At 38.1% G+C, this 19246-nt stretch overlaps 2 protein-coding genes across 4 annotated transcripts in view; both read right to left on the bottom strand.

Moving 5' to 3' along the window:
• LOC123672046 (G-protein coupled receptor Mth2-like) overlaps nt 1-19246 on the bottom strand; it is a 54983-nt gene that overhangs the window by 35059 nt on the left and 678 nt on the right. Inside the window, exon 1 of one of the 3 annotated variants that reach the window (XM_045606003.1) lies at nt 5182-5755. The exons of 1 other annotated variant lie outside the window; for it this stretch is intronic. In XM_045606003.1, coding sequence (XP_045461959.1) covers nt 5182-5740 — 559 coding nt within the window. In that variant the 5' untranslated portion in view covers nt 5741-5755. Of the gene's footprint in view, nt 1-1923; nt 2330-5181; nt 5756-19246 lie in introns of those variants that run through there. One more of the 3 variants, XM_045606011.1, reaches the window with a different exon arrangement.
• Nucleotides 2363-10211, bottom strand: LOC123672047 (probable G-protein coupled receptor Mth-like 3). The gene is made up of 2 exons (XM_045606012.1): nt 9567-10211; nt 2363-2499 (listed from the first exon to the last, which is right to left on the bottom strand). Exons 1-2 carry the CDS (start codon nt 10162-10164, stop codon nt 2414-2416), a joined length of 684 nt encoding a protein of 227 aa, XP_045461968.1. The 5' UTR covers nt 10165-10211; the 3' UTR covers nt 2363-2413.

Raw genomic sequence — 19246 nt, 5'->3', positions numbered from 1 at the left:
CCGGTATTTATTTTTTCTCCCACGTTGAATTACGTTGGAACGTTTATTTGTTTGTGTTACAACGGTAATAAACGGTAATAATGAGGGGAGTTTGAGAAGAAAACGAATGGCAGGATCTTTTTATTCTCGTTTTTTTTATTTTTAGGAATATTAATTAACAATCTCTACTCAGGTACATACAGGGTGTCCCGTAAAGACCACGTCAAACCAAGGGAGAATGTAGATCAAAGGATAACCCACCTGCTATGACAAAATTCCCATTATAAAAGACTTACAGTTTTCGAGATATTTTTTTTTTGTTGAAAATAATGAATTTTTGCTCCTTTCAATAGTTTTGTCTTTACGATTGGTACAATTTTACACCTTTTTGGTGTCATTCAACCATTTATAACTCAGAATGGCTGGATAGATTTTTTGTCTTTAATATTTGTTCCCTTCCCGAAATAAAACCTAGGTACTATCAAAACATGAGGAAATCTACAAAGACAACCCTTTTTCCATTTATATCTGATTTTTTGAATTTGGGTAGGATTGAACAATTTTTTTTTGTGAGTTATTATTACATTTTGAAGAATGTTTCTTTTTTGGTCAAAAATTTATATCAGTCTCATTGAAATAATACATTAGAAAATACGTATCCAGAAATTTCAGAAAATGTAGCAAATAATTCCTTGACAGAAAAAGGCAATGAATCTTATAAAAAATTTTCAGATTCGCCACCCCTCTAAAATGACGATGACCAAAAAGCCTATACAGGGTGATTCACCAGGATGGCCTATTACACGTTTATGGAGAACTAATCATAATCTTCATCTGAAAATTTGCATATTGGGTTTTGGAACAAGTCACAGACTACTTCACAAAGTTATAAATTGCGGTTTTTCCTCATTTAAAGTTCTTCTTAAATCTCTTAAAGTTTTCATTTTAGGTATAGGATTTGCTTAAGAAACCCCGCTAATTTTTGTACGTAGAATCGAATGAAATGATAAAAAATATAGGTTATAATTTGAAAATCTTTAATTTTGATTAATTTGAGTTCATGATATTTTTATGAACACCCTGTACATTTTTAGTCCAAACCGCAAACGTCTTAAAAAACAACGTATTTGCAGAATCGAAAAAGAGAAAAATTTTGTCGAAATAAGCTTTTTCTGCCGAAAAATTTAAAAAAAATGTGAGTCCTCATCGCCACCATTTTTTTTTAAGAATCCCATTAACTCATGAACCGTTGAGTCTTTATCTAAGCTATAGCATATTGCCGAAATTGTCGTCAAAAAGCTATCTAATGATGGAATAATATACTGGGTGCGCCATTCAAAATGAGGAAGTAGTCTGTTTCCGGCAAAACCGGAAGTTGTAGAGATCTGAAAATACTTTAGGGAGAAAGATTATTGTCTCAAACCCCAATATGCAATTTTTCAACTCAAAATTATAATTAGTTTTCCATAAACATCTAATAGGCCATCCCGGTGAATCCCCCTGTATATAACATGCAGAGAATAGTCTTTCACGTAAGAATATCTTCTCTGAAAATTATGAACACATGACACATTTTTCTCTGTGAAAATTTTCACAAATTTAATAGGTTTATGTAGCTGATATGATAGTCCCCCTTACTTCTGGAGTTACATCAAATAAATTCAGGAGACAAAAAAATACCCAATGTGTAGCCCGAAGTTGAAGAAAACCCAGGTTTGTCGATTCCTCGTCGATCTTGGGAATTAGCCATGATTTATGATTTTTTTATGGAAGGAATTGCAAGATATGTGGACGACGTTCATTTTCAACAAGACAGCGATACGAATATGGTGCTACAATCATAGCCGTGGTAGCAATTTTGCTGATATCGTTTTCCATCCTTCCACTTTACATTGAAGCACCATATTTTCAAAATAAGCTTCAAATTGCCAACTCCACACTCACCCAAATTGTAAATCTTATCCTTATTCTCGTCCCTTGGAGCCTCGAGAGCCATACAAGCAAGGACATCCATCCTATCTTCAGCCTCAATATCCTCAACACAAAACTTCTCATAACTCAACACATTAAGCATACCCCATTTATCCCAAAATTTCACACTACCATCAGCGAATATCTCAAAGTCCTTCTTAAGACGCAGTCTTCTTACACCACTTTCACATTTACCACTGACAACAACATCGAACTTCTCCAGTTTCACCAATAACGCAGATTTGTTCTGGTTAGTCCTATCCACGCACAACCTCTTCAGGAAGTACTTGTCCATGGGACAGCACTTCCGGATCAGCGGAAGACATCCGGCACAGGACACCAAGGCGAGGAAGAGGACGAGCCTGCAGCCAAGATCCATCCTTTCCTATGTACGGACGGATAAAGAAACAGAGCCAGAAGAACCGAGTTAGCGCATCCTTTGTTGAGTCGTCTGTTTACATTATCAAAACTCTGCGAAATCCATGCAGGCTGGGATGATGATACACTTGTGAGAAACGTCAATCTTGGCCAGATCGTCGAGTGATACTCCTGCTGATGCTCGTCGAAATTAATTTTTTATTCGATGTGTGTGTGAAAAAACGTAAACAATCCTTTATCGCCCGATTGTGTCGAACGATGAATTGATACGAAATCGAATTGGTTTTATCTGGTAGAGGGTACGATAATGAATATTATCAATTAGCGTGAAGAGCTCGATCAACAACTAATAGCAAATTAATTTGGGTTTTGTTGAGGAGGTGCAGCTCGAATTACATTTTCAGGGAGGGTTTAGTAGAGAGGAGGATTCTGTTTAGGTGACGTCATATATGTGAGGGTTTTTCCAGGTTCGGTTTATCATACATTGACGTCGTTTGGAAATGAAAAGTTTTCCAATAAGAGGTTTTGAGAATATTATTATGATGAAATTTTCCATACCAATTCGCACATTTGCGCATGTAAAGGGTGCTTTTTTTAGAGCTATAGAACTTTAAATTGCAATAAAACAACGATGGACTATTCGATTGACATGGATTTTATTTATCCGCAAGATAATCTTGTGGCATTACATTTTAAATATGATTTCTGGCATATGACCACCTCGGCTGGCTCGGATGTAGTCCAATCTGGACGCCAATTTTCGATGACTTTTTCCAACATTTGTGGCCGTATATCGGCAATAACACGGCAAATGTTGTCTTCCAAATGGTCAAGGGTTTGTGGCTTATCCGCATAGACCAATGACTTTACATAGCCCCACAGAAAGTAGTCTAGCGGTGTTAAATCACAAGATCTTGGAGGCCAATTCACAGGTCCAAAACGTAAAATTAGGCGGTCACCAAACGTGTCTTTCAATAAATCGATTGTGGCGCTATCTTGTTGGAACCACAGCTCCTGGACATCATGGTTGTTCAATTCAGAAAAGAGAAAGTTAGTAATCATGGCTCTATACCGGTCACCATTGACTGTAACGTTCTGGCCATCATCGTTTTTGAAGGAGTACGGATCAATGATTCCACCAGCCCATAAAGCGCACCAAACAATCGGTTTTCTGGATGCATGTTTCGACATACACTTGAGGATTAGCTTCACTCCAAATGCGGCAGTTTTGTTTGTTGACGAAGCCATTCAACCAGAAGTACGCTTCATCGCTAATCAAAATAAAATGGACGTAGTGCGCGATACGTATTCCACACAGAATCATTATTTTCGAAATAAAATTGCACTATTTGCAAGCGTTGTTCAGGCGTGGGTCTATTCACGATAAATTGCCAAACCAAACTGAGAATAAATCACTTGACAGCTGTTAAATCGGTCGCCATCTTGAACAGTATTGCCAACTTAAAGTTATATACCTCGAAAAAAAACACCCTTTATGTCCACTTCACCAATTCCATCTTCAAGCTTTCGAATAGATTTTAAAGCATTGGCACAGACCTCAAGTTTCACGTGGCTCCAAAGAAAAAAGTCTAAAGGTGTTAAATCACAAGATCTCGGTGGCCAATTGTGATCACCTGTTCGAGAAATAACACGGCCAGGAATTTTTCCTTTCCAAATTGCTATTGCTTCCTTGCTTGTGTGGCACCTTTTGCCGTCTTGTTGAAAATAAACGTCGTCCACATCAATATCTTCCAATACCGGCCATGAAAAATCATTAATCCAAGTCTAATTCTCAAGTTCGACGAGGAATTGATAAACCTGGGTTTTTCTCAACACTAGAGTCTACAGAAGTAATATTCTCAGTTGCTCTGCAGCGACGCACACGGTTCCGATTCATCACATTACTAATTTATTTGAGAAGGTGCTTCACGATTATCCAAAAGTGCATTAGTTTCTACAAAATTGTTACCATTTTGTAGTTAATTTCAACGATTTCAATGTGGCAACTGCCAGCTATTCAAAATGAAACTTATTGCAAAATCCTTTTCAATTAGATGAAATAAGAATAGAATGATGGAGTTAGTTCAAAGTTGAAAACTATATCATGAGAAACTCTCCACAGTTTGTTCATCCCAACTTAACCTAACCTAACCATACTAATCTTATCACGTTATTTATTGAGTATTTTCAAATATCTGATATATCTAGTCTGTTATCGATAACGGTCCAAGAATAAGAACTCTTTTGTTTAAAAAAAATGCTTCTTACAATTTATTTGCCATATCAGGCAAAAAAAAGGTATTCCGAAAATTCATTTCATAGCCTATTCATTAAAAAAGATTAGATTTTTTCGAATTCTTACAAAAAGCCATTCACTTAGGGCCTTCAGCCAGTTCATATAAATATCTTATTAGAAAAATGACAATACGTATTTCAAAGTTCACATTAAAAATTTACTTAGACGTCTATTTAAATTTATTCTTGCTATTCAGAACTCAAATTATTTTTGCATGCATTTAATTTTTGGCGAATCATGCTCAAAATATTTTGATAGTTTAATAGATTTGATTTATAGGAATCATAGGTTTTGTGTTATTACTTATAAGAATTCCGTTCAATGATTATTTATCCAAACATTAGGATATCAACATGATAATATTTGCATGAGCTGGCATCAACGAAGTTTTCATATTACATATTCTTCGAATCGAGTATTAGGTTAGGTTCGGTTAGAGAATAGACACGTTGTTGTAGGTATTCATGCCGATTAAAATCTTCACTAAGAAACATCTGCCAATCAATGAATAAACAAATCCTTAATATTCCAGTTCTTTCATTTCAAATTCAACTCACCAATCCTCTTGAACCCCTGCTCTATCTTCTCCACGATTTCTTCTGGAGCTCTCGGAGAAAGCAAGACCTTGACCCCGTAATCCATGTTGTCATCAGTGATCAAATCTACACAATACTCCTCCAAATCGTATACGTTCCTCTCAATAAGCTCAAATGGAAGAAACAGATTACCATCATCCGTAAACTGAAACGCGAAAGAAGGATCTTCATTTGGATCCAGAAGAATCCCTTCCACCATCTGAGTCCTGAACAAAAAGAAGTATCCACTACCTTCCTCCAGGTAAGGTCTGACATCCAGGGTTTCGTTGCTCTTAGAACACGTCCTGAAGCTCAACACTTCATCGTGGTTGCAACACTTTGAGATGCACGGTTTGAATTTACACAGGCAGTTCACTAAGTCATGATCAACGACAGGTTTAGTAGAATTCTTCTCGTAAAGATATCCATTTTTCTGGATGAGGTCCCTGTTTTTCCCGTGGACTTTGAGGCAGAAGGTTTCATCACAGTTGGATGAATCAGGCAAGGAAATCAATGTGAAGATCAAACATAGACGCCACATGGTTCTCTGGCACTTTCAAACGTGTGAGATTGTCAGTGTGAGAGTAAACAGAATGTTATCAGTAGGAGTGTCCAGATCCCTTCTAAAATTCGTAATCGACGTTTATAGGTATCTATATCAAAAATGCATGTATTTGTCAATTGATTCGATTGATACAATTTCTGTAACGAGGGGATAAAGCTGACAGAAAAGGTGTTTGAGGCTTTGACGAGCGATAAAACAATTAGAAACCAATAACATTGTTTTAACGATGTCAAATTAAAAGGGTTATGAAGCTAAAGATAGCCATATTGTTCTGATGGTTTATGTTCTTTTTTTGTGCTTCGACGAATGACGAAGAATCTATGTTTACTGATCAATATTTGAGGTGAATGTTTGCATCTTGATGACAGCTGCATTGAAGAATATTCCTGAAACGATAGTTTGGTGCACCTACAGGGTGTCGCAGAAGAATGAATTGAGAATTTAGGGTGTGAACCCTCAAGATATGTTTAGAAGGAGTGTTGAAATGGACCGACGTCCTAAATATTTCAAATTTTGGGCTACAGGGTGTTGAGATTTGTTTTTGTCATTACTTTTACACTGTCCTTGATATTTTATGAAAATAGTGGAGCCAGCAGACATTTTGAAAATAATGAAGAGCTTTTTAACACCCAAAGTTCATATAATATTTATATTATAGTTATATTGAACACTATTCTAATTTTCGAAATTATGGAATCAAAAAATTTTTTGATTGATACATCTTGATGTAGTAGTTTTTTGTTAGTGATTGTGACCAATTCCATTGAAATATTTAGGGAAGTATAGAAGTTATTAGGCCAATTGTAAAGTCACAATGATGGACAGATTTCATTGCATGAAAAAACCTGAAGGTCGCAAAGCGATAGTTTCAGGCGTTCTGGAGTTATGGCCGAAAGAAGATATTCTTCAACTGATGCACTGCGAGAAACCAAATTGTGTCTTTAGGTTCTGACAGAAACAGAAATACCATCAAATTTGTATGAAAACACCAAAAGGTCGCAAAGCGATAGCTTCAGGCGTTCTAGAGTTATGACTGAAAGAAGACAAAAATTAGTTTTTCAGTGCATCAGTTGAAGAATATCTTTTTTCGGCCATAACTCCAGAACGCCTGAAGCTTTCGCTTTGCAACCTTCTGGTTTTTTCATACAAATTTGATGGGATTTCTGTTTCTGTCAGAACTTAAAGACCCCATTTGGTTTTTCGCAGTGCATCAGTTGAAGAATATCTTCTTTCGGCCATAACTTCAGAACGCCTGAAACTACCGCTTTGCGACCTGCAGGTTTTTTCATGCAATTATGATGGAATTTCTGTTTCTGTTGAGAAAATCCTATCATTATATTTGAAATTTCGGAGTAAAATAAACAAAACAATGAACTTCTGACTTAGCGCCCCCTATCGAAAGCATCAAAAACAAATTTATCATGAGTATATTTTGTCCTCAATCAACAAGATATTATCTTTCAGACGAGATCTAATTTGCTCAAAAATGTTGAGCCAAACTGAAGTTACAGGCATTTCAATCAGTCAGATTTCTCCTTTTCACCTACCCTTATTTGATGTCGTAAAATCGAGAGTGACAATTCAAAAAGATAGAGAATTTTTCAAGGATTACAGTGATGATATTTTTTCTTCAACTTCATATGGAACATATTCGAGTAAAATTCATTTTTCTACTCGACGATAGCTATTACGCTCCCTAGCGGTAGAGGTATGAACTTCAAAACAATTTCCAGTGTGTTTTCTTGTACACCATAGTGGTAAGAAATTTTACCGCAAGTCTCTACGATGAGTGGATCCGGAGATATAGCCGCTTACCTCGCTTATTTGCTCACCCTGTACATCATATCATTCACGAATATTTGTATATAAAATCGCATTTTGACAAAAAAATGTGTTTTACTATGGTAGACCGAAGTCTTTTCAATTGGCTCGTTATTAACATGAAAGTTCAACACCCTGTACCTTTTTTCCTTAAAATAGTGTTAAAAATAACTCCACCTTGTATATATGATGTTATAGGTTTACAAAAAGAAAGACCAAAATAATCACTCAATTTTTTTTCTAATTGAAATCAAACTCGACAAGTCCAGCATCTATGAATGTTGTGAAATGAATCACATGGTATCTGACAAACGGAACCAAAGGGCAACAACGAATTGATTCAGTCCAGAAAAAGCTAGTTCTGAATTGTATACATACATTTTCGCAGCTTTCGAAAAAATAAACCAAGTGACCTAAAAAACAAAGACCTTCACTTCACCGGGAATTTAAAAAATCCACTATCACGTGTGAAACTGACTTTGAAATATTAAATCACTGTTAATCCGTAACTACAAATAAACCCAACGCGGCCTGAATGAAAAATGGATATTGGACCGACACTTTTTTACTATAAATACGCAACAGAAACACTAGCAACGGTCAGGTCAGTTCTACTTTTCACGAAAAAAAAAACTTCAAAATATTCCCTACTCACACCCAGAACATGGTGACACGTAGACGACTGAAGAGGTCGGACCAATGTTTTAACCTAATTAATTTCAATCCTAATTGAAGGGACAACTGGAAGATTGCGTTTGGTGAATTATGGCTTGGTGAAGGCTCAGCCGATTTGATTCACGATGTGATAAAATCGAGAATTATTTATTAATAAACGAAAACATTCGATACAAATCAGATAATAATAACATGCCAATTCAACCTAAACAACCTAACCCTTAGAAAATTGAAAAAAAATAAAAGTTCATTCATGGGACTAATGTACGATTTTATTGATTGATTCGACTATGTATATGGTGTTTCTTTTCGAGGCATATAACTTTAAATTGGCATTACTGTTCAACATGGTGACCGATTTAACAGCTGTCAAGTGATTTATTCTCAGTTTGGTTTGCCAATTCATCATGAATAGACTCACGCCTGAAAAACGCTTGCAAATAGTGCAATTTCATTTCGAAAATAATGGTTCTGTGCGGAATACGTATCGCGCACTACGTCCATTTTATTTTGTTTAGCGATGAAGCGCACTTCTGGTTGAATGGCTACGTCGACAAACATCCAGAAAAACTGACTATTTGGTGCGCTTTATGGGCTGGTGGAATCATTGGTCCGTACTTCTTCAAAAACGATGATGGCCAGAACGTTACAGTCAATGGTATAGAGCCATGATTACTAACTTTTTCATTCCTGAATTGAACAACCATGATGTCCAGGAGCTGTGGTTCCAACAAGACGGCGCAACATGTCACACAGCTCGTGCCACAATCGATTTATTGAAAGATACGTTTGGTGACCGCCTAATTTCACGTTTTGGACCTGTGAATTGGCTTCCAATTGTGATCTTGTGATTTAACACCGCTAGACTACTTTCTGTGGGGCTATGTAAAGTCATTGGTCTATGCGGATAAGCCACAAACCCTTGACCATTTGGAAGACAACATTCGCCGTGTTATTGCCGATATACGGCCACAAATGTTGGAAAAAGTCATCGAAAATTGGACGTCCAGATTGGACTACATCCGATCCAGCCGTGGCGGTCATATGCCAGATATCATATTTAAAATGTAATGCCACAAGATTATCTTGCGGATAAATAAAATTCATGTCAATCGAATAATCCATCGTTGTTTTATTGCAATTTAAAGTTCTATAGCTCTAAAAAAAACACCCTTTAGAATTCAATGTTATCTAGCCCCTCAACGTAAAACTTGTTTTTGGCAGTGAAGCGGTTTGTAAGAATATTCTATTGAAAATGTGCTCCATGCGTTCTGGTTATAATACATGTAAGTGTCAAAAGACCCACCTGTAGAATAAATGTTACGAGTTGTCTCAGCCAATTTCTCTTCAGTCGTTTCTTCGACGCATATCAAAGCTGAGAACATATTGTCCATCGTATCATCTTTGAAGACATCGAGGCAGTACTCGTGAGGTTTCAAAGGTGCATCCAGCTCAAAATCTGGTACAAGCAGACTTCCATTAGGCTGTAAGTAGAATACGTCTCCAGGTTCAAGACGAATCCTTCTTGTGCAAAGATTGTGGATGTAGAAGAGGTCGGAGGTCTTGTGTGTCCCGTTCTTCATGTCCAAGTTGTACAAGAAGTTGTCAACTTCATGGATCGGAATGAAAACGTTTAGTTCGGACTTAGTGCAAGTCTTATTCTCCATAATCTCGTCCACGGCACAACACTTCCTCACGCACTTCTTCAAGTTGCACGGGCACCCGAAGATCGTGTTATCCTTCCGGTAGTAGTTGGAGGAAGAATACAACACACCGTCCTTGCTTATTTCGCCGTTCCATTTTATATCTCCGTCTGAAATGTCTACACTTACGGAATGATGGCATGGTTGACTTTGTACCAGGCCGAGGGTGAGAAGAAGAAGAAACTCGTATTTTCCCTTCATGCTCTGTGCGCGAATTAAGACGAGAATGACCCCGGAGGTTGGTACTGGTTGGCTTTTACCGCACACCACAATGTGGCGATAACGATTAATTTCTGACTAATATTTTGTGATTTGTTTCTGTTCGTATATCGGATACACTGTAGGAGAGTTAATGCGGTTTCTAAATCGAACTGAGTTATTTCGGATCTCGGTTGTTTTTGTTGGAGATAAGGCGTTTATTCACTTCCTCTTCGAAATTTCTCGTTTAGGGAATCGTGAAGCTGTCACATACACTTATAGAACTTTCAGTATCACCGGACTAGCTAGTAATTAGGGCGCCTCCTTCTATCAGCAAAACTATATTAAGGATGATACTACACTCAGGGTGTGGTAGTTTAAAAATTCAATGAAGGAAATGTAGCCACTAGATAGTCCAATTAAATACAATTGCATGCACATCAAAAGGGAGTAAGCAAATGTTATCGTGTGGAAAAGGTTGTCTATCGCAGGCTAGGCTATATAATTATGAGGTTTCATTAAATATATTTCTCTATTTCTGTATCGTTATGAGTTCATTACAGTTCTAAAAAACAGTGCTGTAATGAACTCATTACAGCATCGTTTTCAGATATATTTTTCGTTTTGTGGTTGTCTATGCTGACTTCCAATCCTATCAAATTTCAACAAACGTCAATAATTTTCAATATAATATAATTTGGGGATAGAGAGAAATGATTTGCTACATATTCGCAAATTCTCATAATTCTGGTAGTGTTCAATCGATTTCGTCAGACATAATTCACGAATTTAATGTGTAATTGTAAATTATGTCTAAATTCGAAACATACGATTCATATTCAAATTCTGTAATCTGTCAATTTTCGTAACAGTCACACCAACTGCCAAGATACAATACAAAAGTCACTAGGATATATATGTAATCTGAATTTCTCATTGAATTTCGACAATATTTCGCAAAACTTGACTGAAATAGAGAAAATATCGTCTAATACTCGTTGCAGAAGGCAATTCCAACACTCGTGCGTTCCAAAACTCGCTCCTTCGTCGCTCGTTTTCGAATTTCGCATTCGTGTTGGAATAGGAGCCCATTCTGCAACTTGTTTTAGAATATACTATTCAAATTGAATACTTGTGTCGAATGATCATCAATTAATGAAAATAAAACAATAGAGATAAATAGAAAACAGGAATGATCTGGATATATCCTTGGCAGATCCGAAATGAGGAAGATCTTGATAAATACTTGGTAGATCTTGATAGATTGAAGACTTGGTTAGGTCCAAAATGTAGATGATGGAAGATCCGATGTACTGAGGATGGAAGATCCGGTATACCGAAGATAGAAGATCTTATATACCGATGATGGAAGATCCGGTATACCGTAGATGGAAGATCCGGTATACCGAAGATAGAGGATCCGGTATACCGAAGATGGAAGATCCGGTATACCGAAGATGGAAGATCCTATATACCGATTATGGAAGATCCGATTTACCGAAGATGGAAGATCCTATATACCGATGATGGAACACCTGATATACTGAAGATGGAAGATCCGATATACCGAAGATGGAAGATCCGGTATACCGAAGATGGAAGATCCTATATACCGATGATGGAAGATCCGGTATACCGAAGATAGAGGATCCGGTATACCGAAGATGGAAGATCCTATATACCGATTATGGAACACCTGATATACCGATTATGGAAGATCCGATTTACCGAAGATGGAAGATCCTATATACCGATGATGGAACACCTGATATACTGAAGATGGAAGATCCGATATACCGAAGATGGAAGATCCGGTATACCGAAGATGGAAGATCCTATATACCGATGATGGAAGATCCGGTATACCGTAGATGGAAGATCCGGTATACCGAAGATAGAGGATCCGGTATACCGAAGATAGAAGATCTTATATACCGATGATGGAAGATCCGGTATACCGAAGATGGAAGATCCGGTATACCGAAGATAGAGGATCCGGTATACCGAAGATGGAAGATCCGGTATACCGAAGATGGAAGATCCTATATACCGATTATGGAAGATCCGATTTACCGATGATGGAAGATCCGGTATACCGATGATGGAAGATCCGGTATACCGTAGATGGAAGATCCGGTATACCGAAGATAGAGGATCCGGTATACCGAAGATGGAAGATCCTATATACCGAAGATGGAAGATCCTATATACCGATTATGGAAGATCCGATTTACCGAAGATGGAAGATCCTATATACCGATGATGGAACACCTGATATACTGAAGATGGAAGATCCGGTATACCGTAGATGGAAGATCCGGTATACCGAAGATGGAAGATCCGGTATACCGATGATGGAAGATCCGGTATACCGTAGATGGAAGATCCGGTATACCGAAGATAGAGGATCCGGTATACCGAAGATGGAAGATCCGGTATACCGAAGATGGAAGATCCTATATACCGAAGATGGAAGATCCTATATACCGATGATGGAACACCTGATATACTGAAGATGGAAGATCCGATATACCGAAGATGGAAGATCCGATATACCGAAGATGGAAGATCCGGTATACCGATGATGGAAGATCCGGTATACCGAAGATGGAAGATCCGGTATACCGAAGATGGAAGATCCTATATACCGAAGATGGAAGACCTGATATACTGAAGATGGAAGATCCGATATACCGAAGATGGAAGATCCGGTATACCGATGATGGAAGATCCGATTTACCGAAGATGGAAGATCCTATATACCGATGATGGAACACCTGATATACTGAAGATGGAAGATCCTATATACCGAAGATGGAAGACCTGATATACTGAAGATGGAAGATCCGATATACCGAAGATGGAAGATCCGGTATACCGATGATGGAAGATCCGGTATACCGTAGATGGAAGATCCGGTATACCGATTATGGAAGATCCGATTTACCGAAGATGGAAGATCCTATATACCGATGATGGAACACCTGATATACTGAAGATGGAAGATCCGATATACCGAAGATGGAAGATCCGGTATACCGAAGATGGAAGATCCTATATACCGATGATGGAAGATCCGGTATACCGTAGATGGAAGATCCGGTATACCGTAGATGGAAGATCCGGTATACCGAAGATAGAGGATCCGGTATACCGAAGATGGAAGATCCGGTATACCGAAGATGGAAGATCCTATATACCGATTATGGAAGATCCGATTTACCGAAGATGGAAGATCCTATATACCGAAGATGGAAGATCCTATATACCGATGATGGAACACCTGATATACTGAAGATGGAAGATCCGATATACCGAAGATGGAAGATCCGGTATACCGTAGATGGAAGATCCGGTATACCGAAGATAGAGGATCCGGTATACCGAAGATGGAAGATCCGGTATACCGAAGATGGAAGATCCGGTATACCGAAGATGGAAGATCCTATATACCGATTATGGAAGATCCGATTTACCGATGATGGAAGATCCGGTATACCGATGATGGAAGATCCGGTATACCGTAGATGGAAGATCCGGTATACCGAAGATAGAGGATCCGGTATACCGAAGATGGAAGATCCGGTATACCGAAGATGGAAGATCCTATATACCGATTATGGAAGATCCGATTTACCGAAGATGGAAGATCCTATATACCGATGATGGAAGATCCGGTATACCGATTATGGAAGATCCGATTTACCGAAGATGGAAGATCCTATATACCGAAGATGGAAGACCTGATATACTGAAGATGGAAGATCCGATATACCGAAGATGGAAGATCCGGTATACCGATGATGGAAGATCCGGTATACCGTAGATGGAAGATCCGGTATACCGATTATGGAAGATCCTATATACCGATGATGGAAGATCCGGTATACCGTAGATGGAAGATCCGGTATACCGAAGATAGAGGATCCGGTATACCGAAGATGGAAGATCCGGTATACCGATTATGGAAGATCCGATTTACCGAAGATGGAAGATCCTATATACCGATGATGGAACACCTGATATACTGAAGATGGAAGATCCGATATACCGAAGATGGAAGATCCGGTATACCGAAGATGGAAGATCCGATATACCGAAGATGGAAGATCCTATATACCGATTATGGAAGATCCGATATACCGAAGATGGAAGATCCTATATACCGATGATGGAACATCTGATATACTGAAGATGGAAGATCCTATATACCGATTATGGAAGATCCGGTATACCGAAGATGGAAGATCCTATATACCGATTATGGAAGATCCGATATACCGAAGATGGAAGATCCTATATACCGATGATGGAACATCTGATATACTGAAGATGGAAGATCCTATATACCGATTATGGAAGATCCGGTATACCGAAGATGGAAGATCCTATATACCGATGATGGAACATCTGATATACTGAAGATGGAAGATCCTATATACCGATTATGGAAGATCCGATATACCGAAGATGGAAGATCCTATATACCGATGATGGAACATCTGATATACTGAAGATGGAAGATCCTATATACCGATTATGGAAGATCCGATATACCGAAGATGGAAGATCCTATATACCGATGATGGAACATCTGATATACTGAAGATGGAAGATCCTATATACCGATTATGGAAGATCCGATATACCGAAGATGGAAGATCCTATATACCGATGATGGAACATCTGATATACTGAAGATGGAAGATCCTATATACCGATTATGGAAGATCCGATATACCGAAGATGGAAGATCCTATATACCGATGATGGAACATCTGATATACTGAAGATGGAAGATCCTATATACCGATTATGGAAGATCCGATATACCGAAGATGGAAGATCCTATATACCGATGATGGAACATCTGATATACTGAAGATGGAAGATCCTATATACCGATTATGGAAGATCCGATATAACGAAGATGGAAGATCCTATATACCGATGATGGAACATCTGATATACTGAAGATGGAAGATCCTATATACCGATTATGGAAGATCCGATATACCGAAGATGGAAGATCCTATATACCGATGATGGAACATCTGATATACTGAAGATGGAAGATCCGGTATTCCGAAGATGGAATCATGGATCATATCAATTTAATCGATAACGTAGATCATGAAAATGCTTGGAATTCTATGATTAGCCTATCATTTCAGAAATTATAGGTTGTAAACTGAAATTTCCAAAAAAAAATTTATAATATTATCGAGGCTGTCAACTGTGCTTGTGGCAAGATGCGGACTTGAAATTCCAATATGTTCTAGATCACAGGTCGATCTATAAAAAACGTATTCGTTTCAGGAGGCTGTGAACAATATTTTAGGAGATATAACGATTATTGTGTTGTGATTGAACTTTTATGGTTTTTTTTTAATATCTAGTTCAAAAACTGTGATACTTACGAAGAAACGTTGAGCAGCTTTAGAATAAATGATCCGCAATCAGCCGACTTTCGCACTTGTTCGAAAATTTTTAGATCAAAAAATTTATTTTGAAACTTCCGTACCATGACGTTGAAAATTCTCGAGGCAAGATGCGGATGTCTTTATTTGAGGGGGACTTCAACATTTCCACTTACCATAAAGAGATTAAAATTATCTAGCGCCTCAACGTGAAGTAGAAAATGAAAATTTATTTTTGGCAGTTTTGGTAAAGCATTTCATGAAAATATTCTATTGAACTGTGGTCCATGCGTTCTGGTTATAATCCATGTAAGTGTCAAAATACCCACCTAAAGTATAAATGTTACGGGTGGTCTCAGCGAATTTCTCTTCATTCTCTTCTTCCATGCACAGCAAAGCCGATAACATATTGTCCATCTTATCATCTTTGAAGACATCGAGGCAGTACTCGTGAGCTTTCAAAAGTCCTTCAATCCCAAACACTGGTACAAGCAGACTTCCGTTAGATTGTACGTAGAACACGTCTCCAGGTTCAAGACGAACCCTTCTTGTGCAAAGATTGTGGATGTAGAAGAGGTCGGAGGTCTTGTGTGTCCCGTTCTTCATGTCCAAGTGGTACAAGAAGTGGTCAACGTTATGGATCGGGATGAAAACGTTCAGTTTGGACTTGGTGCAAGTCTTATTCACCATGATCTCGTCCACGGCACAACACTTCCTCACGCACTTCTTCAAGTTGCACGGGCACCCAAAGATCGTGTTATTCTTCCGGTAGTAGTTGGTGGAAGAGTACAACACACCGTCCTTGCTTATTTCGCCGTTCCATTTTATGTTCCCGTCTGAAATGTCCACACTCACGGAATGATGGCAAGGTTGACTTTGTACCAGGCCGAGGGTGAGAAGAAGAAGAAACTCGTATTTTCCCTTCATGCTCTGTGCGCGAATTAAGACGAGAATGACCCCAGAGGTTGGTACTGGTTGGGTTTTATCACACACCACAATGTGGATTAATTTCTGTGATTTGCTTTGTGATTTGCTTCTGTTCGTATATCGGATACACTGTAGGAGAGTTAATGCTGTTCCTAATTTGAACTGGGTTATTGCGGATCTAGGTTGTTCTTGTTGGAGATAAGCCCTTTATCCACTTCCTTTCTGAAATTTCTCGTTTAGACTGTTACCTGTTTGTGGGGAAGTAGCTAAGACGGGACTGGCAATAGTAACGGGTGTTTATTTTCGAGGTATCTAACTTTAAATTGGCATTACTGTTCAAGATGACGACCGATTTAACAGCTGTCAAGTCATTTATTCTCAGTTTGGTTTGGCAATTCATCATGAATAGACTCACGCCTGAACAACGCTTACAAATAGTGCAATTTTATTTCGAAAATAATGGTTCTGTGCGGAATACGTATCGCGCACTACGTCCATTTTATATTGTTTAGCGATGAAGCGCACTTCTGGTTGAATGGCTACGTCAACAAACAAAACTGCCGCATTTGGAGTGAAGCTAATCCTCAAGTGTATGTCGAAACACCGTTACATCTAGAAAAACTGACTGTTTGGTGCGCTTTATGGGCTGGTGGAATCATTGGTCCGTACTTCTTCAAAAACGATGATGGCCAGAACGTTACAGTCAATGGTGGTCGGTATAGAGCCATGATTACTAACTTTTTCATTCCTGAATTGAACAACCATGATGTCCAGGAGCTGTGGTTCTAACAAGACGGCGCAACAACTCACACACCTCGTGCCACAATCGATTCATTGAAAGACACGTTTGGTGACCGCCTAATTTCACGTTTTGGACCTGTGAAAAAGATCTTGTGATTTAACACCGCTAGACTACTTTCTGTGGAGCTATGTAAAGTCATTGATCTATGCGGATAAGCCACAAACCTTTGACCATTTGGAAGACAACATTCGCCGTGTTATTGCCGATATACGGCCACAAATGGTGGAAAAAGTAATCGAAAATTGGACGTCCAGATTGGACTAATTCCGAGCCAGCCGTGGCGGTCATATGCCAGAAATCGTATTTAAAATGTAATGCCACAAGATTATCTTGCGGATAAATAAAATTCATGTCAATCGAATAATCCATCGTTGTTTTATTGCAATTTAAAGTTCTATAGCTCTAAAAAAAATACCTTTTATATGGCTGGCCGAGTATATAATAGTCTTCCGGATATCAAATCCCTTAAACCATTTTTATTTAAAGCAAAACTCTTCAAGCATTATTTTGGATTGCATAATAATTAAGTCATTTGTTACAATTATTTAAGTATGAAAAAAATTTGGTTTTTCTCTTTTTTTTGTTGTTTCTGCAATTTCAATTAATTTAGTTAATAGTTTTGATGTAAGCAACCGTCTGTGTAAATACATAGGTTGAGTAGAGCAGGATTGAGCTATCTCTATACAATTATAGATGCTCAAGCCTGGACTACACCTTTTTTCTCAATGAAGATATATGACTATAATAATATATGTTCCTCTTTGTAATACTTATACATATTCAGAAAATAAAGTCATTATAATTATTATTAATTTCGGAGTAGCAACGCAGGATCTTATCTATCTATCAGACAACTAACCACAAAGCACCTGGAATTGATTTCACTCAACCACCGCAAAGTTTAGGTTATGCTTCATTATTTCCTCATAAGATTATCGAGATTCGGAATAAATCGAGACTTGGAGTCAGGAGATTATGAGCGCTCGATAATTCACGCGATCTTGAAGACTACAGACCGATACGAGCGATTATAAAAAATTTTATAATAAGAGGTTCAATATGATATTGAAAAAAATTTTAATATATTGAAAAACTAATAAATGAATCAAGTTAGTTGGAATGTACATTTATCGATTTTTGTTTGGTATTTCAGCTTGTTGAATATTTCTAGGCAGAATCTAGACTCATCTGTGAAGAGAACTCTTTCCCAATCAGCCTCTTCCCAATGGAAATGCTCTCTCGCAAAATCCAAACGCGCCCTTCGATGGGTTGGGGTGAAAGCTGGGCCTCTTGCCGCGACACGAGGCCTTAAATCATATTCTCTGAGGCGATTTCTTATTGTCTGAGTGCTAATTTGCACCCCATGAGTTTGCTCAAGCTGATTTTGAAGGAAGCGAGCGGTTGCAAACCGTTGTCTCAACGAAGAAACTCTCAAGTAACGTTCTTGAATGGCAGTTGTTACCCGTGGTCTACCCTGTCCTGGTCTTCAGACATTCATACCTGTCTCCCTGAATCGCTGCAACATTCTGGACACACTTGTATGGGAAACTCCAAACCTTTCCGCAATTCTTGTGTATGTCCACCCTTCTTCTCGCAAAACTACCGCTTGGGCACATTCCTCTTGGGTCAAATTGCTTGTTTAGCGTTGCATAGCGATCGAGTGTAGAAAATCAAACGAAATAAAAACTATTGATCACTAGAATTGATCGAGAACAACTGATTTCAGAATGAAGCCAATACATTCAAAATCTGATAATCTGATCTTTTTTTATTCCTGCTGGGAAAAAACATCTGTATTGAAGAAAAACGTTGAAAGTGGATAACATAGGCATGCATAATTCTGATAAAAATAATTATCGTTGAGAACACCTTCAGTTGTAGAATAAATTTGAGATTTCCATAATGTGCGTTAATTTTTTTGCGCAGTGTATAAAGG

Source organism: Harmonia axyridis, chromosome 2 (genome assembly GCF_914767665.1).
Source record: "Harmonia axyridis chromosome 2, icHarAxyr1.1, whole genome shotgun sequence".
NCBI classification, from domain to species: domain Eukaryota; kingdom Metazoa; phylum Arthropoda; class Insecta; order Coleoptera; family Coccinellidae; genus Harmonia; species Harmonia axyridis.
This window is presented reverse-complemented; position numbering and strand designations above follow the sequence as displayed.

Coding starts and splice junctions, on each gene's coding strand:
- LOC123672047 (XM_045606012.1), bottom strand. CDS start 10,164: ATGAAGGGAAAATACGAGTTTCTTCTTCTTCTCACCCTCGGCCTGGTA. Junction 2,500..9,566: donor TCGTAACATTTATTCTACAG/GTGGGTCTTTTG, acceptor GAGCATCAGCAG/GAGTATCACTCGACGATCTG.